The sequence below is a fragment of the Dermacentor silvarum genome, chromosome 4 (assembly GCF_013339745.2).
Source record: "Dermacentor silvarum isolate Dsil-2018 chromosome 4, BIME_Dsil_1.4, whole genome shotgun sequence".
In the NCBI taxonomy this organism is placed as follows: Eukaryota; Metazoa; Arthropoda; class Arachnida; order Ixodida; family Ixodidae; genus Dermacentor; species Dermacentor silvarum.
Genome location: NC_051157.2, coordinates 64,660,435 through 64,685,708, shown reverse-complemented (window position 1 = coordinate 64,685,708; position 25,274 = coordinate 64,660,435). Strand labels below are relative to the sequence as shown.

The following is a 25,274-nucleotide window of genomic DNA, read 5'->3' as shown; positions in this document are numbered from 1 at the left end:
TGTACTATTCGCGGACGTTGTCCTCACCATGTTACTACGAAGTATGTAACATTAGCTGGTTTGCAAGTCACCTATGAGTCATCGTAAGTCCATCATGCAAAGGTAGCTCACAGGCACACGAGCACCCATTCCCAGACAAGCTTTGATCACTCTGTAAGCTAAACAAAATGTTCATCTAGGAAAACTTATAAACATCATATGTAGTTTGTTCGAACCGTCGTCGTAATGCTCTTCACGGACACAATGCCAGGAAGGCCACATTGAAGATGGGTCTTCGAGGGACAAGGCGGGAAAGGATGTGGCCTCGCACGCGAAGCTCAGATTATCCCGCAGCATCTTGTAGGTTTAGCCCATCCGCCACCGACATCGACCTTGCCTTCACCTTCGTTCCCCAACAGGTGGAGCACTGAACGTCGAGTACCGTGTCGGGACGCTCCGACGTCTGTGACAGAATGACTCCGATCTGCGCATACAAAATAAGATGATGGGAGACGCGGCTATTAAAACATATGAGTACAGGGATAACTGTTTGGTCTGGTTAGCTTAACGTCTGTCATGGTACAAGTCGCTTTGCTACTCCGAGAATTTTTTAACGTAATATATACCTTTATTTTCACATCGAAAAGAGGGTGGAAAGGGGAGGGGGGCAGCGCTCAAAACTACAACACAAAGAAGAGAGTGGATGACACAAACTCTGCGCAATTGTTGCGGCATTTGTCTCCTTCCCTCTCTTTGTGTTGCGTTTCTATTCGCTTCCTCTCTTTTCAAGAGGATCGAATACTAACTAGCCCAGTCGTTGACTTTACTGAACAGTATTTTCACGTCGGAGACACAGAAACACGCACACGCACGCCCACACAAATGTGCGGCACGTGGCAGTTGCTGTGAAAAAAAGTCACTTCCTCTCACCGATCAGTCGGTTGGTTGGTCTGTTGGTCACGGCAAAGTTATAAAGGAAAACCTTAACTACTTGAATGTTGTCCCAGTATGGTGTGCGCACAAGAAGCACATAATTGCGTGATTGTTTCGCGAACTGAACTTGACCAACAAGCTAAATATGCTAAAAAATATATATTATGGCATTGTGGAGTTGCACATGCCAAAACCACGATCTCATTAAGAGGCACGACGCAGTATGGGGGCTCCGGATTACTTTTGACCACCTGGGATTCTTTAACTTGCACCTAGTGAACCCAGCACACAAGGGTTCTCGCAATCCGCCCCCACCGAAATTCCACCCGCATAGGCAGGGATCGAACACGATACCTCGAGCTCAGCAGCGCCACGCCATAGCCCCTGGCCTACCACGGTGGGTACGATACATATTTCAATTCTTGCGATTGGATGAAGGGCCAGTGCCAGCCGGGGAAATTTCACAGTAGTGTCACCAGTGTATATTCAGAAAAAAATTTGCGCATGGTGAGCCGCGAACAGACCAAGAAATGCGCATCACACCGGAGCACGTGTAACTTTTGCTTATGTTAGTTTCGAAATAAATAGACGTGCTTCATTTGGTAGCTGTAAAAACTTAGAAAACGAGACCACAATGTCGGCTTGCTTTACAATTGATAAGTTAAGAGCACGTTTTCAAGGGAAACTATTCAATTTATTTTGTGCTTGAAATTCGAACATTTAAATATTTTATTCTCGCTCCAATTTTCACGCTTCGTGTCCTGAAGATTGCTGCTTTTCGGGAACAAGCTTTGGCTTGGTTATGACATTAGCAGTCACGAGTGTGTGCTTTTCGGCTGCATGCTGCTACGGAAACTCGAGGTTGAACTTCATAAACCATCTTCTTGGAGTTCTAGTTTACTTCGATCACTTGATAATCAATACAACGTCTCTAATTCTGGAGGAGAATGGTCGCCAAAAATTAAATGCGATCACTGCGAAGTGGCATCCATCCACACTTTGAACTACATCACTACGTGACTTACAACAGTGAATGGCTGCGTGGCACGAGCAAGTAACTTACTGAATGGCTCCCAATAGCCGTAAAAGTTTCATGACTCCTGGATAATACCAGTTGTTCTACAAGCGGCACGAAAATTTTGTAACGGATCAAAGCTATAGCGTCTTCCGTTCCACTTCATGCTACACTAAATGTTGCGACTACAGCCGAAGCTTGCTTGTATACTCACTTTCAGTCGCACTTGGTCCGGTAAGAGCCGTCCTCGGGGAGACTCTGCACGAGTTGGACCATTATTATCCGAACGCCTTCCTCGTCAAAAATATGACCCCGTTGCTCATGGCGTAAAAAAGAGGGGACACGGGACGTGGATACCTATAAAACAAAATGAGCATAATTAGCTGTTGTTATTTCTGCCGCTAGAAAAGTTTACTCACATGAAATTTTATTTATTGCTAAAAACCTTATGACTAGTTGTTCGGCTCGGATTCAGTGCTTCCTTGGTCTTGACCGGTGCGCTGCGCTTGTGAGAAATCTGTCCGGTGCGAGAAAACGATAATAAAAGGCACAAGAAACAATTTATTCACAAACAACTGCGAGTGAAACTCGCATCACATTGATAATGCGTTGCTTTATGATGGATTCTAAGTCGGCACTTGTTTGCCTGAAGTGAAATTTTTCACAGTACAATTCTACTTTGAGCCCATGTGCGCAACTCGTGCTCGGCCCATGGTCGCTAGTATCTTCAAAATTTAAGGTTGTTCAGCCGTTACTGTTTGTCACTGACACTGTATCTGAAAAATTACGACACGGGATGTGTCAAGCTCATCCGTATGGATGCTTTGCTGTTTGGAAGCGTGTTGGAAACAGGACCTAAGTTGTGTGACCATATTACTTGTCCACTGACAGTTGTTGCTGTTTGATTCTGTTAAAATGATCTTTGTCTCGCTGAAAGCATCCCACTCAGGTCTTCGGGCTACGAGCAAGGCCTCGAGCAGTGAAGCCGACATCACTGCATAAAAGCGGCCAAAATGCATTTACATATGGGAGTCATCCTTTTTACTTCCCCTTGAATAGACGTAGCGTTCACCTTGTTTCGCCGTAGTCAGACGCTCCGCCGAAGCAAGAAGGTCGTCACGTTCCGCTAGCTGCAAAAGACAAAAGAAAAAAGAATGTAGCATAAATATTTCCATGCATAACATTGCATAAATATTTACTTTCGTTTCTATATTTAATGCTCGCGATAAATGTACGATGCCGCTCCTTGAATAACTAAGAGAAAAGACTCACTACTTAATAAATATTTATTTAATAGAACACGTGGGTCGCTAAAGGTACACTCTGGGGTATGGCCGCGAATGTCATAGATGGATATGAACCTCTTTCAGCAATAGCTTTTGAAATATGTATGTCATGCAGGCGCTGGTGTATGACATCTTTTATTTCCTTTTTCGTCATTATGATACGTTACTTACTAGCAGCCAAGTCCGGTTAGTCTGTGGCACCTGAATTCACTTTTTATTGCGATAGGATTTACATGAACACCCCAAAGCGGATTTCTGCCGTCGGCGTCGTCGGCGCCGTCGCCATCGACATGAGGTTGGCCGTATAACGTCAACGGCCATGAAATCGTCGCCCCGCTCCGGACGCTGTAGGTGCGAGTGAAAGGGCTCGAGGGACGCGCCCTTTCACGGGGAGCGAACGCACGTCGGAGAGCAAACGCGCGTTCTGCGCCGTGCTCCCGAAGGGCTGCAGAATTAAGCGTCTCTTTCTTCCTTTACAATCACCATATACAGAGAGCAAACGCGACTTCTTCCGTCGCGCAAAAGGCCGTGGAGGGACGGGAGGGAGGTAGGGGAGGCGACGTTTAGCTGCGGCACCAAATGCGTATTTATATAAAAAGGTTGCGAGGCGAGAAGGTGGGTAAGATTTCCGACGCTGCTCGACGAGTTTCCCGTTCTGATCTCGTAGAAAACTTCCGAGCCGCCCCCAGAGGCACAGGCACAGTCACCAACGCCGCGCGCGTTCGGTGCGAACGCGGGCAAAACGCCGACGGCGTCGACAACAGCTCTGCGCGTTGCTGGTGCTGCTGCACGTCCAAATTTATACAGCTGATAAAACTACTATCCTTACTCCGTATAGCTCTCTAATAATTTGCTATCGCAATTGATGCTTCGCCTTTCGGGTGAAACTGCGACATTTTTTTTTTATTACTAGAAATTTATCTTGAGTGCCAGTTGCAGCCTGAATAGCTCTTGTTGGGTGCTAATACTTCTTGCATGATTACTTTGGGACAGCGCGGAAAAACAGAACCAGACAACACGGGCGCAAGCCATGTCCCGTGTTTTGAAGCGAAAGCTTCATTACGCTACCTCGGGCAGCTGTCGGCGACTCAACAGTTTTCACCTTGAGAGCTAGAGGTCAAACCACAAGTAAGCATTAAAGCGCGCTTATAGTCCGACGTTATCGGCACGCGGGCGAGCGTCATAAGACGCCGGGCGCGTCAGAGCATATTGGCCGCGCGTCTGGTTACGTTGGCGGCGCCAATACGTCGAACCAACGGTCGAACTATAGCCGCTGTTGTTCTCGTGAACGTGACATAACGTGTGCGCGCGTTCACGCTACGTCGGACTATATTTATGCCTTTACGGAGCCCTGAAAGGAGACATTGACGCCGTTGCCCGAGTAGAGTTGGGCCCGACTGCGAGTTGCAAACAAGTCTCACTACTTTACTGATCACCGCAGTGTCTTCATAGGCATAAAAATGATGAATAAACACTGTATTCATTGCAAACATGTCTGTATATCATAGCGAAACCACGCCTCGGCCACAGCTCGGCAATGGGCCTAGCCAGGGCAGTGAAGCTTTCGCTATCAACCAGGGTTAACCAAAGCTAAACCACACCAATTTCTTTCTCACTGTCCCGAAGTATGTACGTAAATGTGCACCAACAAGCTCAGTTTGCAGCACTTCCACCTTTGGCTTTATAAAAACAAAGCTCATCATCTCTCTAATTTGTCGATGTTGGGCTACACTATCAGAAGGTTTCATTCACCGGTTCGTTACTGAAGACTAAGAGACATCCTTGATTTAGAGAAGGTCGGTGCCGGCACTATATCAGCATGACCGTTATGCCTACCTTTGCGACTATAAGAACAGTTGAGGCATAATGTTCGTGTTCGTGGTTCGAGCTCCACCGTCCGGACGCCTCTATTACGGGCGAATTCATTCTGTTCTTACGCGCAAATTAAAAAGTACTGATAGTTTGGTAATTCGGTAATGGTTGAAATGGAGAAAATCAGTACAAAGAAAAGCATGCATTCAGGCAGAGAAAGGGTCAGTGCAAGCTTCTCCTGTTCTTGTGTTGTCCATTGTGTACTGTCCTTTTCTCTGCCACCCTGTCTGCGCCCTTTTTTGTGTGTGTTTCTTAGGCTACATTTTTTTTTCAAAGGTATTCAGTAGGCAGGCCTGTGAGCCCACCTTTTGCACTGAATCTCTGGGCGCGAAAGGCACATCGTATGCGGACCGCTTTTCGCAGTTCGCCGCATCCAGCTCGATGTCTTCGTGAACGGTCGGAAGGCACCGAGGACAGCGTTGCCGCTTCAACGAGTGTTCCGTCGATGTCGTCAGCGACGTGGCACGGCAGCATTCGGGGACCGAAAGGTGACGGCAAGTACAGCTGCTCGGACCGAGATGCCGAAACGTCATGCTGCTGCTGCTCCTGCAGGGACTGGCTTCTCGCACGCGCACATTGGCACCGCTTCAACGGACTTCCTGGCCAAGTCAGACGCAGAGATCCCGTCTCCTGGACGCCAAACTAAAGAGAATATAATTTTTGGCATTACGCAAGTGATCCTATTGATTGGTAAGTCACATTAGGTCATTTTTCTCACATTGCCAGGTGACTTTTTTTTTTACGCTGTGCCCGTGTTAGTTTTCACCGAATTTTCACTGTTATCAAGTTGTCCCTAGGTGCAAGACACGCCTAGGTATCCAAAATTTCCTAAACGTTGTCGCCAATTTCATACCAAAAGAGGCGTCTCTGATCAGGTTGTGCGAGCTACGCGAATAGTGTTGTACATTCTAGAATGTTCGATGAGACATAAATAGCGGACGCACTTGAAGTGTGAGAGTAGATTCGACGACCGACAACTGTGCTTGCCGCTATCGTTGTGATTTGAGTGTTGCTTGTTTTTCTGGACATAAGTTCTACCAATGAAGCGTTAAATTCTTGACTCACACTTTCGGAGGTATATAATTCTTCGCCATCACTACAATGTGACAGTATTTGGTGAGCTTCTAACAAGTTTGCCATCCTATAACAATCTTTTTAAGCAATTCATCTTGCACGTTTGATGAAATACTTAGGAAAGCAGTGGGACTGACCTAACCGGCGTCTGCGAAGCGCTGAAAGGCGTCTGCGGCTCATAGCGTAGCCAACCACGACAGCGCCTAGCAGCGTCACCAGCACCGTGCATATAACGGGTACGACGACATCAATGATTCGGCGTTGTGGATCAGTCGCCTGCGTCCAGTGAGGTGCTGACAAGGCGCCTGCGGAGAATTGTATGACTTCCACAAAACCGCTGAACAACTTCCGTAGTGCGCAGTTCTCATGGAAAAGTAGACTGTGACACGAAGTGTTTCAACTACTGTCATGACTTCATCTCTGTTTAGCACAGAGGTATTAGGCGGTGAAAGCTTTTATGCTTTTCCCCCTGTCCCATTTGTGATAAGACTAGCTGCGCTTAAACGGTGCCGGGCTACCCCGCACCACTGCATGCGTGCATTCGCCGAATATGTTGGTCCAGAAGCGGTCAATATCAATCGGCCGGAGTTAACATCGTCTAAACCACGATAACATCGAGCTATTCTATTAATTTTCGTGCATTGAACTACTTTATGCTGTCCGTTTTAATAACTCCTATGGTCTAAGTGCCGCTTTTTCGAAGTTCAAGGTATTAATGAGAAACGGAGAGTACAATGTGCAAGAGCACTTTAGACGTCCCGTTTTTCGTGATAACGTTCTTGCTCGCTGCAATAAAGAACGGTTTCGCAAGGCACTGCCCTATCTCACCTTCGGAGAGCGTAGGCGTGACGAACACGTACTCGGCGTGTGTTGAGCCGGCCTCGCTGTGTGCCGTGACGAGCAGCTGGTACCGGGTCGCCGGTGTCAGGTGCCTAATGACCAGCTCCTGCGGCAGCTTGGATAACTCGGACACGTCTGGCGCATGGACTGTGACCGGAGGGTCCCAGTGGTCGTGCGCGGTATGTCTCCTGTGGAGCACGGTGAACGAAGTGATTGGACAGCCACCGCTCTTCCATGCGGCCAGTCGCAGGACAGCGCGTGTAGGGTTCGCCACAACCAGGTCGCGTAAGTCGGGTGCCACAGGAACTGCAAGCCGCAATATGAGGCGAGAGAGAGAGGGAGGAGCATAATGTCACGACAGGATGTCCCCGCTAAGCCCGGGCTCGTTCCGTGTCTATAGGGCCTTCACGTTATGGTGGCGAGTCCTGCGTGCTCTCGTGCCTAAAATATCCAACTATCCCGAGCCATGCATGCACTCCTGCAGGACTAATTTTATAACGTGTATTGACCCTTTTTCTAACTGCAAAGCCAGGTTTTCCACATCTCAAATGACGGTGCGGTGACGGTGCAGAAAAATTCCTAAATTGGGGGTCATGTACGCAAGAGTACTTTATGACGTGCAGGATGTTGGCGTAGCTTCTGCGGTGAGCTCAAACGCATCAAAGAAGGTGGCGGTGTTTGGGGTGGTGGTAATTATGATGATGATTATGAAGAAGAAGATGATCACGTCGACAACGTCGACGGCGATGAAGATGGTGATGAGCCTCAAACATGGCATGTTTGGATTTGGATGCATAAACGACGTTTTGTTAAGAAAGTAACTGGAACGCCAATGCATTTTTCCGCAAAGTTCGGGAATGAATACTCCATGGCTAGAATTTGTAAATTTAAATGTGGGCCATTAGGTAATTAGTTAAATACTTATCAGTGTAATTTTGTTAATGAGTTGATTATGCATTTCAACTTTTTGTGCAAGTAATGTCCGCCTCTTCCTGTAAACCAACCTATGAAGTAGAATGGTGCTATCTGCCACAAGCAAACTTTAAAACATTTTGAAATTGTTTGCTGAAACGCCCTGTATTTACACTACTATAAGGCCAGTTTATTTTCGTAAATAACAACTTGCTGCCCTTCTTATATTCCCCCTCGACTATAGCTGCCCGTAAAAAACCTGATCTCGTGTCATTGTCGTAATATTATTATTATTTGTATTTTTTACGTGCGCAAGCTCCCCTCTCGCGTTACTATTGTAGTCGCGTTATACTCGCATAAAAACGGCACACACACACGCATATATATATATATATATATATATATATATATATATATATATAATGAAACGAATGCTCACACGTTTGACAACAAAAATACTAGTATTTTACTGACGTTATTTTACTGGCGCTGCCGGTTCCAGCGTAAACTCCTAATGACTATGTAGATATACATATATACTGCAACTGACACTGACGTTAGTCTGCACCGTACCACTATCAGTTGCATTTCATCATTATCAGTTATGTTACCCTTTAAAGCCCTTTACAGAGCATTACATAAGGACGTGTGAAATGTGTAATTACGCACGTCCTGCCTCCTCGAAAAGGCAGGACGTATGTCAAGTGAGCTCCTGAACCACACGTTGCAATGTGGTGGACGTGATTTAACATGGATATGGGACCTCAAGGGGGTGCGAAGTAATGCTAACGCATTTCTCTGGCATTTACCGCCAAATCATCAGTGATACTCTTTATCTCTCGAGAGCCGAATAGATATATGTGACGTAGCGGACACCAACCTGACCCGTCGGTCTTGGCCAGCACGACATTGCTGCGTGGGCCTCGACCTGCGGAGTTGACGGCCATTGCGTAGAAGACGTAGCTTCCGCCGCAGCTCAAGCCGCGAAACACGTACGTCGATCTTTCGGCAGCAGTTTGCACTGATGACCATTCGGGCGCCTCCTGAACGACGGCGTTTGAAGGTTCTAGCCCTGGTTCACCTCTGTAGAACAAGAGGTAGCCTGCGAAATGAAAAATGTGGATATCTCTAGATTACAGTGCAAGTGCTTCTTGTCAATCCGGTAGCTGTCCTCTCGCACTACGCAGCCTCAAGAGACTCGAAACGATGAAGACGTCAAGGGGGAAACGCTATTAGCTGTAATTTCAGCATTAGTAAAAATGAATATATATATATATATATATATATATATATATATATATATATATACTCAGCAATATGGTGGTTGGGCAACGGCGTGGCTCAACTTTCCCTTGCTTAGAACTTGCACTAGCGACCGTGCAAGAAACTATATATCAATTCGTATAATGAAATATAGGCAAGGACACGTGGCTGTTTAGAAGCTACCGCTTCTTAAGAAACGTGTGCTTACCGTCGATAGGCTGGTTCTTCGGCGCCACCCAGCTGAGTTGGATCGATGAAGATGTGGATGAGACCAGCTTCAGTCGTGGAGGAGCGGGAAGGTCTGCCAATGAAATTATCGTGGGCGTTTACTTCAGCTTGCCGTATAAGGAATCTCTAGTGCCTAGCTTCTTTTTTTTTTCAGCCCATCCGCGCATTTATATTGACTCGGGCTGCGGAGCAATGACTGCGCAGAATGCCTGTATACTTTTTTTTTCCTTCTCGCACGGTCTAAATATGTACCTACAATGAAAAAACCGTTGATATCTATTCCTGAAGGCGGAGAGAAACGTACAGATGCAGCAAAATTGAGACAACTGCCGGTAGGACATTTAGGAAAACGCACTTAACACGCCACGGTAACCCTATGGCTGTGTCGTTGCGCTGCTGAGCTCGAGGACGCGGGTTCAATCCAGGCCGCGGCAGCCGCATTCCGACGGGGGCGGAATGCAAAAACGCTCGTTCACTCTGCATTGTGTGCATGTTAAAGAACCCCACGTTGTGAAAATTAATCCCGAGCCCCCCCCCCCTCCCCCCCCCACACACACACACACTACGGCGTGCATCATAATCATATCCTGGTATGGCACGTAAAACTGCAGAAATAATTTTAAATGCGCTTTGTTTAGCTCTCTGTATTATGGCAGCGGTGGGCAACATCTGCCGCCCGAGAGAAACACATAGAACAGCTGGAAAGAGACGCCTCACGAGTGATTTTGTATTAGCTGCTGATAGGCGTGGAGCCAGCTAGTAGGTCTATACGGGGAAGTGTTATAACATATCATAACTAGGAGGCAATTTCTCCGCCATTCTGTGCTTCATATATATATCAACGCTACCATAAAGGAAGAATGTAAGGGGAGCGGCCAGGGATGTTCTAACCCCTAGCTCATTCTTGGACAGTAGAGGAACAGGCCCCCGTTGGCCGTCACTAGGTCCAGACGCGAAGATTTCTTAACCAGGCCCTACCTCGAGCGTGTTTGTTCTTACTAGCAACAAGCGAAAACGCGGAGTCGCACACTATTGGCGGAACTCACCAACGTCCGGTGTACGGGCGACGATTTCGTCGGACGATGGTCCGGCACCCTCGGCGTTGAAAGCTTGCACCACGATGCCGTAGCGGGTCCGAGGACGGAGCTCACCGAGGATGCACTGCTGCTTTTGGGACGGCGAAGAAGGAGGCAGGCGGCTCTCCAGAGTCTTGTACAAATAGGGCTGCCCGCTGCCCCACACGCGGTAGCCCACGTAGTAGCCTTGTACTCCGCCGTACTTGCCTTCCTCGGGCGGTGGCTAATTCGAGACCGCGAGAAAGGTGAGAGAGACAAAAAGTTAGAAAAGAAAAGCTTGTTCGCACGAAGAAAACAGTGTCCTCGGCGTTCACACGCCAAACATTAAACGTAGCATCTATCGCATACCAAAGACCCACATTTCCAATTAAACTGGTAACTGTTACGAGGTATGAGTACAAAGTGGCACAGCGACATCGAACAGCTTCGCGGACATAGTCCGTGGCGCAATTATAGATGACATGGTTCGGTGCCAATGAGTACCGTGATGACCGCATAAGATTGACTAAATTAACCGTTTGGTCTGTCCTGCCCATCAACTTTTCACAGGGCTGGATGGAGTTCCGGAATGCAGTAGTAAAATGCACATTTATAGCTAATTTTTTTTATAACAGTGCTCTTAGTAGACAATATGTACAGCCAGCTACTCAGGACGACATTCCAGTTCACTATAAGTTATTTGTGTTGGAACTCTCCAGAAATTCTACTGGTGCAATTTCATTTCGGGGGCGCACACCTGTCGTTTATAGTAGCGTTAGGACATTTAGAACATTTTCTATCTTTGAGAGACCTGTCTGCGTGCACTTGCCGTGCAGCTTCCAAATGCGCAAAAAAGAAAGAAAAGAAGAAATAAATAGGTAGATTGGTTGGTCTGGTGTAACGTCCCATAGCAATTGATGGGCTGTGAGTGACGTCTCAACCTAGAGTCAGTGTCAGCCTAGAGTGACAAGTCGATCAGCCTGGTCGCTAGTATCATGCTTTTCCAGCATTGCAAAGCCTCGGCGCCTGTGCAGTATCGATCAGCATTATATGCTTACATAGCACTTTAGGTGAGTGGTACGGCTGTGGATACTGTCCTACATATGCGGCTTGATAACGCGCTATACATTGAAAAGGAAGGTCCTCGCAAATAATGGCGAACGAGAGCGACTACACTAGTTGCTTCATACCGGACTCAGTCGCATTTGTCCATGTTATACTTTAACTTTTTGTGACCCGAAGTCCTCCAACACCTGGATTTGGTATTTGTCCCGGCTGCCTCAATGGAGGACACCGAATCTCGAGTAGATATGAACCACGGAGTCCAATTTCTTAGCAGACCATTTTCTATATGAAGACACCCACGAGGAAGTGAAATGGTACATTGAGCGAATAACGAGCGGCACGGTACAACAAAACGCAATAACAGCTATGTGCCTGGAACGTTCCAGTGACCCGTTGAAATTTTTTAGGGGTTGGCTTGACTTAAATTATACGAGCTGCGGTAAAACAGCTTATACTTTCCGTAACATGCTTTAATTAGTGAGGTTACAAAAGCTGTGATGAATTTATGTTTTTGTCTGGCGATATTTGAATAAATGCGGTTAGTCGCAGATAACTAATTCTACACTGTTTCTTACTTTATGCTCATATTCTGTGCCAGTTTTTTGCGAAAATTACGCTGGTGTATTACACTGGTGTGCCACTGTCGCGTTACATTGCATAGCAGCACCAAATAGTGAGTTGTCACCTTCCACGTCACGTGCAGGCTGCGAGAGCCAGCTGGTGTCACTTTTATGTCCTGTGGAATGCCGCCTGGAGCTGTGACATGAAAGAAAGAAAGAAACAAGAAGGTCGCATAATTCTAAACTTGAAATCGCGTCTTGGGCATGGTAACTTCTAACGTCTAGGTAATACCATCATTGCAACGTAAGCAAATATCATAAGCTTCTTCCTATGAGGTCTAAACTGGTGTCGTAACAAGAAACTTCTTTTTCTGCATTATATGCTGTTAACGGTGTCGGCAGCGAAGTGACACTGAACTGTGAGCAGCCCTATAAATGTCAGGATACGTGTTCGTTTCGACTCATTGCCACTCCACAACCTCAGCCCATGAAAATCAATTACCGAAGGCACCTACAGGCGCTGGCTAATGAATATAGTGTCTTACTACTCATGCTTACAGCGTCTCCACGAAACAGTCTACATGCTTTTAAAATGTTTTCTCCGTCGTGTGTGGTTGCCTGTGCGTCTTAAATAGATGTTATGGCGCTGCAGTACAATTTGGACTAATACCTTCTTGCTTGGTGGTGACTATGATAGGATCGCTGAAGTCACCCAGTCCGAGGACATTACCAGCTCGGATTCTGAATTCGTAGTTGGTGGAGGGTTGCAACCCCTCCACAAGATATGATAGCCCGTCGGTCGGATGCACAGTAGAGACGTCCGTTTCGCGCTCCCAAGTTCCTGAAACATGAAAACGAGAAGTAAAGAGCAGATTTAGTAAGATGCCATGTTATTAGAGATTCCCACAAAGAACGCGCATTTCAACGCTACTTTCTTTTTCACATTTGCTGAATTCTGTTTTGCCCCAATTCAGAGGTTAACCACTATACGTTACCCTTGAATATTAATTGTCAGTCGGGGTGCCTGGCAGCTAGTGATGACCGTGTAGTTCCAGATCATGATGAAATAATAAAGTTTAAGGCAACTAACGTCATCACAAAATTTTGAAAACATGTTGTGTGCAATCGACAGTGGATGAACAAGGGCTGTCAAAGGTTGACTTCAGAGACATAATCTGTTCAACCACTGTTGATCACTTCGTCTCCATCTGCCTGTCTTCTTTGGATATCTACTATGTAAAGTACATACGTGGCTTCAGTACATCACTATATAGCCTCCGTTTGCTACCCCTAATACACACAGGCAATAATCGGTGATTTTTCATGCATCCTTACGGTGTCTTCATCTTACTGACAGTGCCGCGACCCATCACATTACTGCAATACCAACAACATAAAGCCATAGGTGCAGAACTTGTGCACCACTCTGCAATTTTAATGGATTATGGCGTGTCACCGAAGAAAAAAAAATCCTGCGTTTCTTGTGCCGCAGATGCCATTCTGACCCAGCTTTTTGCAAGGCCCAAAGCTAAATCCTTATATATTACAGCAGTAAATAACAAAATTGAATAATTATTGTTAATATGCATAATGGCCGACACATGGTTGGTGCCTAATCTTTGTTTGTCAAATTTACACATTGTAATATTTTGATATACGAGACACAATTTATGGCATCCAAATTATATTTATGAATCCACCGTTAGACTGTAGCTCTCTTTCATCAAACTTCCTCCACCTTTCAGGCTTCCGCAGACACACAAACACACGCACACACAAGCACAGTGACTGTTGCAGTGTACACACACAGTTATTGAGCATCTTGAGGTATTTGATTGAATGCTCTTGAGTATATGAAACAACTCAGAGTGCTTGCTATAAGGCGCACGGTCGTTATATGTGGCGGTGTCTCGTCTCACCAGATAATGTCCTGTGTTCAAGCAGGTACTTCAGCACCGGGCTGTTGCCAGAGTATGGCGCCGACCAGGCCAGAGTCACTGTTCGGCTCGATATGTGCGTGGGCTCGAGACCATCGACCTTATCCGGGGGTTCTGCGCGCGGCAAACCAAATGCAATTGATCACAGCGGTTCAGCTGAAGTAAGGAAAAGCGAATGAAGACTGGAGCAAAAAGCAGAACATCTACCAAGGACATCTATAGCACCTACATGAAATTTCTAAGAGCAAGTGCCCTTCAAAAGCCTTTCACGCTTTATGGAGGATGAAATACAGCATAAGCTCACGAAGGAAGAAAAAAAATCTTCATGTCGAGAGCACATTATTGCGAAATCCTCCTCTTCATGAACGTGCAAGAAGCAGGGAAAATGCGTCAGCTGCACGAGGCGCGTATAAAGACAAAGAAAATGAAATGCAGCCTGTTCCACGAAGTGAAATTTGTTGAAACAGTGGGGCAATGATCGTTCCGTTTCTGCGATTGTCGCGTATGTTTCCTTTTTCGCTGTGGTAGTCTTCGTTTTAAACCGAAGGAACGACGACATCTCCGCTGTTTCGATAGTTCTCACTTCGTGAAACTGGCTGCATTTTATTAGTGAGACATGAACAGTCAACGGTAGGGCAGGAAACACTTTTATTGACCGTTTAAACCCTTTCATTGCTCGGGGTTTCGCAGGAGTCACGTCAGGTGTTTTTTTTTTTTTTTTAATGCGAAGCATTTCTTGCCGGCGGCTCTGTCTGTTGTCCCGCGTCCCACACCCCCACAGCGCATGGCGTCCCCTCCCTCTCTCTCTCCTATCCTACACTCCTCCCCTTTCTCTCCTCTATGAATCCTGTACGGAGCGGCGCCCGCGTCCCACACCCCCACAGCGCATGCGCGTCCCCTCCCCCTCTCTGTCCTCTACTACGCTCCCCCCCCCTTTCTCTCCTCTAGGAATCCTGTACGGAGCGGCGCCCGCGTCCCACACCCCCACAGCGCATGCGCGTCTCCTCCCACTCTCTCTCCTCTCCCACGCTCCCCGCCTTTCTCTCCTCTAGGAGTCCGGAGCGGCGCGCACGACAAGTGGTGCGACAGCTGCATACTCCGCTGGGGGCGCCACGGTAGTTCCGCGGTATGAAAATGACGGAGCGCGCGCGCCTCATTCTCTCTCCTGTGCAGCGCCGCGATGAGCGCTCGGCCGCGAAACCATCTCCCGCTCAAGCTGCATACTCCGCTGGGAGCGCCACGGTAGTTCCGCGGTATGAAAATGACGGAGCGTGCGCGCCTCATTCTCTCTCCTGTGCAGCGCCACGATGAGCGCTCGGGCCGCTGCCGCGAAACCATCTCCCGCTCAAGCTAACCATCTCCCCGCTGCTTCGCATCCACACATGGTTCCGTTTGGCGGGAGATGCAGTAATTTTTTTGCCCTTTACAAGCACGGCCTTGTAATCGCTGTGGTAGACGGTCAGTTCACGCCGCTCTCAAGGTCCATGCCGCTCGCTCGGAGCGGCGTCCATCGTGCGAAGAGCGCGCGGTGCAAACAACACCTGCTATTATACCCCGGCACCTCTCCTCCTCCTCCCCGGCGCGCGCTCGGATTGGTTGGCTCCTCTCCTCCCGGCGACCGGGAGGAGAGGAGACCGCTCGACTAAGAACAGCTCCGCTGTTTAAAAATACATTTTGCCTCAGAGTCAGCACCGAACCGCGAATCCCTCCGAAATCCGACCATTTCCTAAACTTCAAACCACGAGTAGCATGACGGTCACACCGACAGAAAAGTTCAAATTACTCGCGTGTAGTAATGCACATTGCGACAAGAAGCGCGACACATCAAGCACGCCACATTCCTATGCCATCAGACGCTTTCCAAGTAACTTGGCGTGATCAATTCGTTCAAGGTAATATGCCGAAGGTCGTTGCGGCTCCGTGCGTGTCACTATATTTCACTAGCTGTAAGATGAGACTGAATAAGAAGTACCGGCACCTTCTGCGCAAGAGCATGATGTGCGCACGTACCTTGTATGATGAGCCGGAAGCTGGCATCGTCAGAACCATAAGCGTTCTCCGCGCGGCACATGAAGAGCGACGAGTCCCGGCGATCGGCGCCGGTGATGCGCAGCACGGACTGCGACCAGGAGCTGCCGGTATTCTTCTCGATCGCGTACCTGCGGTCAAACCTTAGTCATGCACTGCTACTGAAACTCCACCAAGCTTACGGTGTTGAACCGAAATCCTGCTTAGCAATTTTATTACAACTTAGGCGCTGTAATCTTTTTCATATATGAAGAAAAGTTAGTAGGTACCCATACATTAACTTTAATTTTTAGCACACACTGTAATACTTGCCTAGCAAGGATAATGTAAGTAAATGAATCGCATGGCAAGGGTAGTTTGCAGCACCGTCTAGAAAATGTAAAGGCCTGGCGCGTGGTACGTAAAGCACGAATGCCTATAACATGCATACGAATATTTAGAATATGTATAAAACAAGTTTTCCGAGTAAATGTCTTCAAAAATTAGTGTTTCGATTAGAATTCGTGGTATCGTGGCTTGGAAACACGCATGTGCGATGATGCAGCAGAACTCGTTCTAGCATGTAGACGGACGAGTGGGCAGGTTCGACCATACCTACTCCACTTTGCGTGCATTCGCGTTGCCGACCTGTAAAGAGAACTTCTGGGTTAAGCCGAAGTGACTCCGTAATGCCACTCTCGCGTCACCTGGGCTCCTGAGTTGCATCGAAACGGCGGCCGTCCCTGGTCCAGCTAAGATTTATGGACGGGTCGCCATGAGCTCGGCATTCCAGACTGGCGGGATCCCCGCGCCGCACCGTGACCGCCCTGAACTTCTCGATAAAGTGTGCCGCCACTGCGCAGACAACGAGAGACACCATCTTCAAGATTGCACGAGACTACTAGACATTTCGGTTACGCCTTCTCGATAAAACAATACTTATTCAGTACAGAACTAGCCAGGGGGAGGCATCATTGTGAAATGTCTATAGAAATACAGCGCTAGCGATGGCAGTCTCTGCGCAAGCTTTCAACTAAACGGCAAGAGCGAAACAGGTGAAAGGGTAAAGGAGCCCACATTGGATTCGGCGAAGAACAATAGAGGTCAAAGGTGTAATACTACACAAATAAAGATGAACACAGCGATTAACTCACGGAACTGGTACACTATTCACATGATGTTTGACAGCGCGAACTTAGACAAAGGACGGCGAAAAAGGCGACAAACGGCGACTACTCCGTTTGTCGCCTCTTTGCGCCGTCCTGTGTCTAAGTTCGCGCTCTCAGACATCATGGATCGACACCAACTAGCCCAGTCGCATACCTTAGGGCTATTCACAGTCCATAAATGTACACACATTCGCGCAAATATTTGTGACTGACCCAAAAGCGCAACGACAAAGTTCTCTAGAGAACTCGAAAGCGGCTAGGCGAATGCACTGTCATATTGTCACTGAGTATAACTGATCAACAGTGGGCGAGTAATAGCAGCCCACAGTAACCGTTTCAAAAAGAGGATATGTCTTCGTCAGGACCCTTACGAAGAGACTTTGTCGAAACGGTCACTCTTTATAGAGACTTGGGTATTTCGCTCATGGTTGATCTGATCTTTGTTGCTTCAAAATAGAGCGTTCTAGCCCAGGCCATTTCGTACATACCGTGGACGTCTAGTTTGACGACGGTCGAGACACCTGGTCCGACCCCGTTCTGAGACTGGCATAGGTAGCGGCCGGCGTCCGAACGTTCGACGTCGTCGATGGCGAGCGAGCCGTTCTCCAGCACCCGAACGCGGGCGCTGCTGGTGATCGTCGCAAACTGGCGGCCACCGTCCTCCGACACTGGCCTCGGCCGGGAACAAAGAAACAAGAAAAGAAGGTAGAAAAAACAATGTCGAAGACAAACACGGTGCTCCACTGGAGACATCATTAGTCTTTACGATGAATAAATAACACCTTTATTAATATATTCTGTATGGTATGCAACAGCAGCCATTAGGCGCAAAGTCTTCACAGTTATACGGCACTTATTCGCGCAGAGAAATTAAAAAGTTATTCGCCTAAAAGAACTAAAGAAAGCGTGTAAGCTGAGGCAGAGAAACATTCCATGCAAAAAAATTAACAGTAAATTTTCATTCGTTAGTATAAGACCAACGTATACATATACCCACCCACAAGAACCATATTTTCGGCGCAAAATAGTTATCCAAGAAAGAACGCCGAATACTGGAAAAAGAAAGACCTCAAACACTGACCCTTATTTCATCATCCTCATCATCAGCGTGTTTTTATGTCCACTGCAGGACGAAAGTCTCTCCCAGCGATCTCCAATTACCTCTGTCTTGCGCTAGCTGATTCCGACTTGCGCCTGCAGATTTCCTCATCACCCCACCTAATTTTCTGCCATCCTCGACTGCGCTTCGCTTCTCTTGGTACCCATTCTGTAACTCCTAATGGTACGCCACGCATCTGCCCTACGTATTACATGGCTCTTATTAGATTACCCGTATTTATACCTTGCCACAAAAAAAGCCATCGACAAATAATTTGCAGCCCAGAACACTTGTACTAAAATTGTAAGATCAGATTGGAGAAGTTGTTCGCATTGGAGCTGCCTTAGTAAGGACGTATGGTCTGAAGTGTATTCATACTGTGCATCTATATGGCCACCTTTGTACGCTTCTATGACGTGCAACAGGCGCGTGACTTAGATATTGCATCGTTGCAATCACGGTCGAACTACTCCATTGCAGTGGCAGTCGGGAGCTCCTCTCGCCCGTCAATGCTTCCTCGCTGTGTAGCACGCATTTCTGTCTCAATAATGTTGCGCACTGCTTCTCAGCCAGAATGTCTAAGAAAAAAAAAACTTTTTTATATCGGCTCGTAGAGAAGAAAATGCTTTCTTCGTGACACTCACAGCGCTCCTTTTTCCATCGTATTACTGGCACAGGAAACCCATCCGCCTGGCAGTCGAACGTCACTGGCTGGCCCATGGTCGCAGCCTTGTCCTCTGGTCGATGACGCCACCGGGGCCCCACTACAGAACAAAACTTCAGTTGCGCATTGAAGAGCTTCTAAGTATCGAGTCGTCAGAAAGACGGCGACACTGCTTAAGCCAGGGTGCAGACGCCATGATTTTTACTCTACGCGGTTCCCGTTTCTCTTAATCTAGTTGAATTTTACCTTGGCGGTAAGTATGCGTTCCGCAGATTTTTTTTTTTTTATCAGCCACGTTCAGTACGGGCGTGTTACCATAGGGCAGAAGTGATGGCATGAGTTAGATGAAATATGGCTCTCTTCACGCATGTTGGACATAATGCGGTACAGCATTATGTCTACAATCCGATAATGCCACCGAAAATTGCATTAAAAAAAAACGCACATTCCTAAACTCACTACAGCTTGGTGTACTCAACGATGGCGGAGGAGACATCACATTAGCAGCGCGTGTCCCGGAAATGAAGAAGAAAGCTGGGCGCCTCACGCGTGATCCTCCTTGATTGCAAAATGTCGCAGCTTCCACCACTTCTGATTAATGATTTTGCAAACTACCACGAATCCGCTGCGAGGTTATCGATCTTTTTCTTTTTCTTTTTTTGTCGGTGTCTGCCTGCGGCGGAACAATGCATCAAGGTAATACCTCGAACGACCATCGTTGCGCTGAGATTGGCTGACGCGGCCGGATTGGACGCGACGCACGTGTAGAGGCCCGAGTGCATCTCCTGGCGAACAGCGGTGATGGACAGGAACGACGTGTAGTCATTGGTTCGGGACACGGTCGCGCCAAGCGCCGTCTCGTCCAGAGGCCGGCCGTCTTTGAGCCATCCGATGGAGATGGGCGGGTCCCCGTCGGACACGATGCAGGCGGCACCGGCCCGCTTGCCCTCGGTGAGGTCGTTCGGAAAGTTGAAAGGGCTCACCACGGGGGGCGCTGTAGTGATACGCACGTGCCGAAGTATCAAGATGCGCGCAATTCTCATTGCTACTCCGTCCAAGACGGGAACACAGTAGAGTGCAAGCTCCAAAAAAAATTTAAGGCTTCCCGAGCAAAAAAGGGCAGCATGAAAAGATCCAGAATGAAAAACATACACAGACAACTAAAACTCAAGTAAGGAACTGTGTGTATTAACAGGAGAATTATACAACCAACTAAAGAGAGAGAGAGAAGAAAGGGCAAAGGCAGGGAGGTTAACCGGAGGGGAAGATCCGGTTTCTGCGCTACGCTGGAAGAGAGGGGGAGGGGGTAAAGTGATAAGAAAGTAGAGATAGAGAGAGATAGAAAGAAAGGGAGCACAGATACACAATCACAGTCGGTCCCTTTCGCCGCATAATTTCACTGCACAGCACAGTAGCACTTGTAGCACTACAAACATCAGTTCAGGCTACAGCCGGACAAGCTTGTCCAAGTCTGTTGTCCTTGAAAACTGTAACATGTGCCCTCATCGCCCTTCGCTGCGATGGCTTGTGATGTCGACACTCTGGCTACAATTTACCGAGACCATCGCTCGCAATCGTGATAACTCGCTTTGACCAAATGCCTTTAACAGAGGAAGTTATTTTAGAATGCAACCACTAAGAGATAACAATTGACCACGTCCTCTTATAATAAGCGGAACAATTAAGCTGCAATTATCATAGATTGAAATTTTGTTCGTTGGTGCGTGCCAGACAATATAGGCCCAACCCCCTTTAGGAAAAGAACAAACGATTCACAGATGTCAGCATACAAGTAGGAACCACCCTCGAACACAAGCAGGATTAACAGTGAGAAATGAAATTGACGCCTGCTTTATAGAAACGCTTTTCTATAAAAGCGGTCCTATTTTCGCGCACGGTCTTAGGATCGCTGCAAACAGAGCTCAAATCTATACAGTGTATGCAATTTCTCAATTTCTTGAGTGCAAGCTGCTCATGCACAAGCATATTTTCCCAGGTGACCGTTTACAAAAGAAAATTCATAATTTAAGAATGCAGTCTAACAGATCATATGCCCCTTTGCGGGTGACGGAGAATGCTTGTACTGTATGTAGGTTACACAAAGGAATTGTAGAACATATTTATAATCAGTTTTGAAAAGGCACTGTTATTGATTCGCCTTTCTACAAGCTGATAAACTTCGCGAGGTCATAATCATCCCAAATTCTTTGGACATTCATTTCTAGGGCTCCGTGCTTGGTAATGTTCTAAAGAGCTTGTGAAAGAAGTTTCGAAGAGCACAAGAAAGAAAAAAAAAGAAAGAAAACCATTTTAGTTCGCTGTCGTCGCTCTCGGATTTATAACGATTGATTCGAAAATGATATGCTCAGAAACTTTTCTCCTCTTCTGTTCTTTAACCTTGAATCTTTATACAAAATTTAGCAAATAGTTTTGCTTCTGTTTAGGAACGCAGCTTTATTACGCCGACGTGTTGTTCGAAAAGCTTGATCCAACTTGTTTAACGCCGTGTGCAGCAGGCAGCATACCCCTAAGTGATTGACACGAAAGAAAATCTTTCATCGACAAATACAAAAAAAGTTTAAAACTACACTAAATCGACACTAACTTTGTACAAGTCATTTATTTTTAGGGCCCTCAGTGTCAACAGCGCTCCGTATCAACAAAGATCAGTATCAAACTATCCTCAATTTGCAGAAATCTGTCGTCTTGCAGAAACATAAGGCGTGTGCCGTTCATAGACGGTCAATTTTCATCCAAGGCCCGAAATAAAAAAAGAAGGGGGGAAACTTCAATTTTAATCATAAACTTATGTACAACTATGACTTGAAGTATATAGACGAATTTTTAGATGCTGTTTCTCTCTCTTTGTGTCCTACCCATTGCAAGACTGCAGTTCTCTGACTCTACTAACTTGAGTTTTCTTTTTTTTTTCGGCATTGTTCTGAAACCAAAGTCAGCGTCGTAGCACTAGTACTTGTTTTAATTCGCCCCAGAATATCCATTTCCACGAATTTTAAGTTTCGCCGTCAGCGAGGATGGTGTTCTTGCCTTTACACTTTCCATTCTATCATCACGTCAGTTCCAAAAATGTACACACGACGAGCTTCTGATATAAAAGAAACAAAGAACTCTTTTCAGTCACTTTTATCTCGCATGTTATTTGGCTTCAGACTTTATAGTTTGAGCAGTAGTTTCGCCCTGTTTCACTGGTCTCTAGTATACTAGCCGTACATATGTCCACTTGGCATACCGTGAACATTATCTTGACATACTGTAAAGCAAAAGAAAGCCCATCCGTGCTATGTAGCTGCAATAACCGCTACGTAAAATCACCAAAATTTTACAGCAGTACCTGTCAAACTGACACCGACACTTTTAACGAAATGACTGAAAGTATCCAACTTATCAGCACTTTCTGAATGTTTGGTAATGTGTTGTTAGCGCCGGTGTCTCGCCCCCTTGCTCCAAAACTTTCTTCCACTTCAAGTTCCGCCTCAACTCAAGAAATTGGAAGCAGCGCCATGTGGTTAGTGCGCTTCAATCACATCCCACGGTGACGACAAAGCCCAAATATTGTAACCTCTAATTCTCTCGGCATAAACTCGAATGCACTGGAGTGAAAGTGTGTTTCCCAAGCCATTACTCTTTGGAGGAATCCCCATTGAAGCGCAGTGTCGTGTTCATTCGGGAGTCGATGCCATGCCCTACTCAGCGGGATCGATATGGAGTTGAATATGAGGATGAGAATTTTGTCGCCATCGCGTCACACTCGCAATACAGCGACTGGCGACACCTAGTTGTGCGAACACAGCGTAATGAAACCTTGGCCACAACGGCTTTCAAACTTACTTGAATAGAGAATCAGCTGGAGCAGCACACATCCACTACATGGCGTGCTACATTTCCATGCGTTCATGTCAGTGACCGGCAGTAGCATTTCTTGTTTCAAGTGAGCGACGATGCACCTTATGAAACAAGTCCTAACGTTTCATTCGCCTCTTTATCATAACAAAAAGAATCGAGAAAATTTATTGCGGATCGCCATCAAATAAATGTCGAAAGTCAAATACGGTATTTTAGCAGAACGCAGTATGCAACTATGCAATGGAAAACGCAAAGGGCTTATTCAGAAAGGAGCCGGTTATCGAGTTATGTCGTATGTTATGTATTATGCGTAGTTGTCTTGGTCCGTTCGTCTGAAAAACTGTGAACTTCAGTTCATTTTCTCGGACAATTTCAAGTACGTTTATTTATTGATTTATTATTTATAAAACTGTGCATGTTCTTCAGAAAGCAACCGGTTTTGCGGTTATGACGTATATTAGGTAATTATATGTACTTTTTTAGTACATTTATCTGCAAAACTCTAAGCTTCTGCTCGCAACAGCCCGTATTTGAGCTGTTGGTGCAACTTCCCGTACTATCTTCTGTGGCTTCCTGACTCGTGTGCTCTTTGACTACATTCAGGTTTTTTTTTTTTCGGCGCTCGTTGTGATTACATTTTGTTTACCACGCGACGAAGAGTACCCGGTGTCATCTAAAGACGCAACGTCTTCTTTCAGATTGTATTATTAAAAAAAAACTGTGTGGGCTTACAAGCGCGCACATGTTACTTGATAGCGAGCTCACGCTATAGCGACGTTGTTGCATGAGAAGGCGTACACGATGATTGCTGTGGCTACACGCAGGAACTCACTCATTACGCGCACAGTGAGCTCGCCGCCCGCCATGTTTCCTTCCGGATCTGTTGCCGCGCATCCGTACGTGCCACTGTCCTGACCGCGCTGCACTTGGCTCACCACCAGCGTGCCGTTCGGGAAACTGCGTTGTCGGTGGTTCTGTGGAAGCCAACGGCCGTCTGTCAATGACGGGCCGCGGGACAGGGGAGGGGAAAAAAAGAGAGACAAGAGAGCGTTACGGCTCCGCGCGGGCTAGATATGTACAGCTTAAACAGAAAGAAATAGGAGGAGAGGAGACGGGGGAAGAGTTAATGAACAGAAATGAGAGAGGGTAGGCTGGAAGAGCACCTATCTGGCCTACTACTTTTCACTGGGGAGACACGAAAAGGGAGAGGAAGATGGCAGGTGACGATAGCAGTAATACAGTGAATTATCGTCGTGTGAGTGAACACAGCACTAGTTTAAAAGGCCTTCTTTTTTTTTCTAATTCTCGCCCTAGGCTGAGATACTGTAATGACTGTATCCAATTTCGTCTTCCAATTTCATTACTGCACAAACTCTGCGCACCACACGTTATGACCAGAACAGGCAGGTGCGAAGCGGTGAATAAGAAAAAAATTCGTTGCATCTCCCTGTCTTTCTTTTTATTTTCTATTCTTTTTTTTTTTTTTTGCCTGCCAGCTGTTTTTCCGACGGTTATCTCGAGCTAAAGGCAATGACGAAAACAAGATGAACAGCACATTGTGGCCCTAGGAACAGACCTTTCTTCCAAGTAACGCTGCGAATGGGATGTCCGGCCACGGGACAGTGCAGGACCATGGTGCGACCTGCCAGCGCCGTGACGTTCCCCATCGGTCGCCGTAGCACGGGCCTCCCAGGCACAACTAGGCGCGCCGAGTGCGAGACCTGGCCAGCAGTGTTGCGCGCCTCACAGGAGTAGAGGCCGCCGTCTTCCACCCGGACGCCCGTCAAGTTCACGTAGCTGTGCACCAGGCTGGTGAAGTACACAGAAATGCAAAGCCAAAAACTGATTTAATAAGGCATCGCGGCACGCGTTGACTAAGTGCTGTAAATAAGAGTGGTTTATACGAAAAGACGGCAGCTAACCGTAACCGTCATCGTATTATTGGCGCGGATCGGAGGCCAACGACGATCGAAGAGTCAACAAACGAAAACGCTTGTGAATTATGCTTTTCGTTTGTAAGTTGCAGGTGAGGTGTATACGTGGTGGTACGTGCGTTATGTATGATTTATGAGAATAAAGATTCGAAGCAATCATCAACATGAATTAATTGGAAGTAGTCCTTCAGTGTTGTATTTACGGCACAACCTAGCCAATCTCCCCTAAGCACGTGCAATTTCTATTAGGCAGCAACGACAACAACAAGAACAAGGACGACGAAGACAATAACAACAACGAGAACTATAACGACACGTGGGTCGAAGAGAGCCTCCTAAATGGGAACGAGAATCGCCAATTCCTTAAGATAATCCAAATTAAGTTACAATTAGGTTAATAAACAAACAAAACAATGTGGACTCATGGAAAAATCTCAATAACGTGGTGACGAATTGAAATATCCACACAGTTGCGACTGCTCACAATCGTAAACACAGTCCTTCGCCTCGCTGAAAAA

The 25,274-nt window shown here is 46.8% G+C and overlaps 1 protein-coding gene and 1 long non-coding RNA gene across 2 annotated transcripts in view; both read right to left on the bottom strand.

Annotated features, from left to right (window-relative positions):
• Positions 1-2,152: 2,152 nt before the first annotated feature.
• Positions 2,153-5,725, bottom strand: LOC125945182 (uncharacterized). Its single transcript, XR_007466679.1, has 4 exons — positions 5,391-5,725; positions 3,000-3,057; positions 2,347-2,444; positions 2,153-2,284 (listed from the first exon to the last, which is right to left on the bottom strand). It is a non-coding gene; the product is annotated as an uncharacterized LOC125945182 (long non-coding RNA).
• Positions 5,726-6,249: 524 nt separating this feature from the next.
• LOC119448650 (Down syndrome cell adhesion molecule-like protein Dscam2) overlaps positions 6,250-25,274 on the bottom strand; it is an 83,033-nt gene continuing 64,008 nt past the window's right edge. The window contains exons 9-23 of the mRNA XM_049666446.1: positions 24,399-24,631; positions 23,655-23,816; positions 19,662-19,952; positions 18,939-19,058; positions 17,684-17,863; positions 16,734-16,881; positions 16,030-16,190; positions 14,002-14,133; positions 12,753-12,923; positions 12,208-12,278; positions 10,449-10,701; positions 9,383-9,475; positions 8,792-9,013; positions 6,988-7,305; positions 6,250-6,464 (exon numbers count right to left, since the gene is read on the bottom strand). Of these exons, the coding sequence (XP_049522403.1) occupies positions 6,250-6,464; positions 6,988-7,305; positions 8,792-9,013; positions 9,383-9,475; positions 10,449-10,701; positions 12,208-12,278; positions 12,753-12,923; positions 14,002-14,133; positions 16,030-16,190; positions 16,734-16,881; positions 17,684-17,863; positions 18,939-19,058; positions 19,662-19,952; positions 23,655-23,816; positions 24,399-24,631 (2,770 nt within the window). The remainder of the gene's footprint in view (positions 6,465-6,987; positions 7,306-8,791; positions 9,014-9,382; positions 9,476-10,448; positions 10,702-12,207; positions 12,279-12,752; positions 12,924-14,001; positions 14,134-16,029; positions 16,191-16,733; positions 16,882-17,683; positions 17,864-18,938; positions 19,059-19,661; positions 19,953-23,654; positions 23,817-24,398; positions 24,632-25,274) is intronic.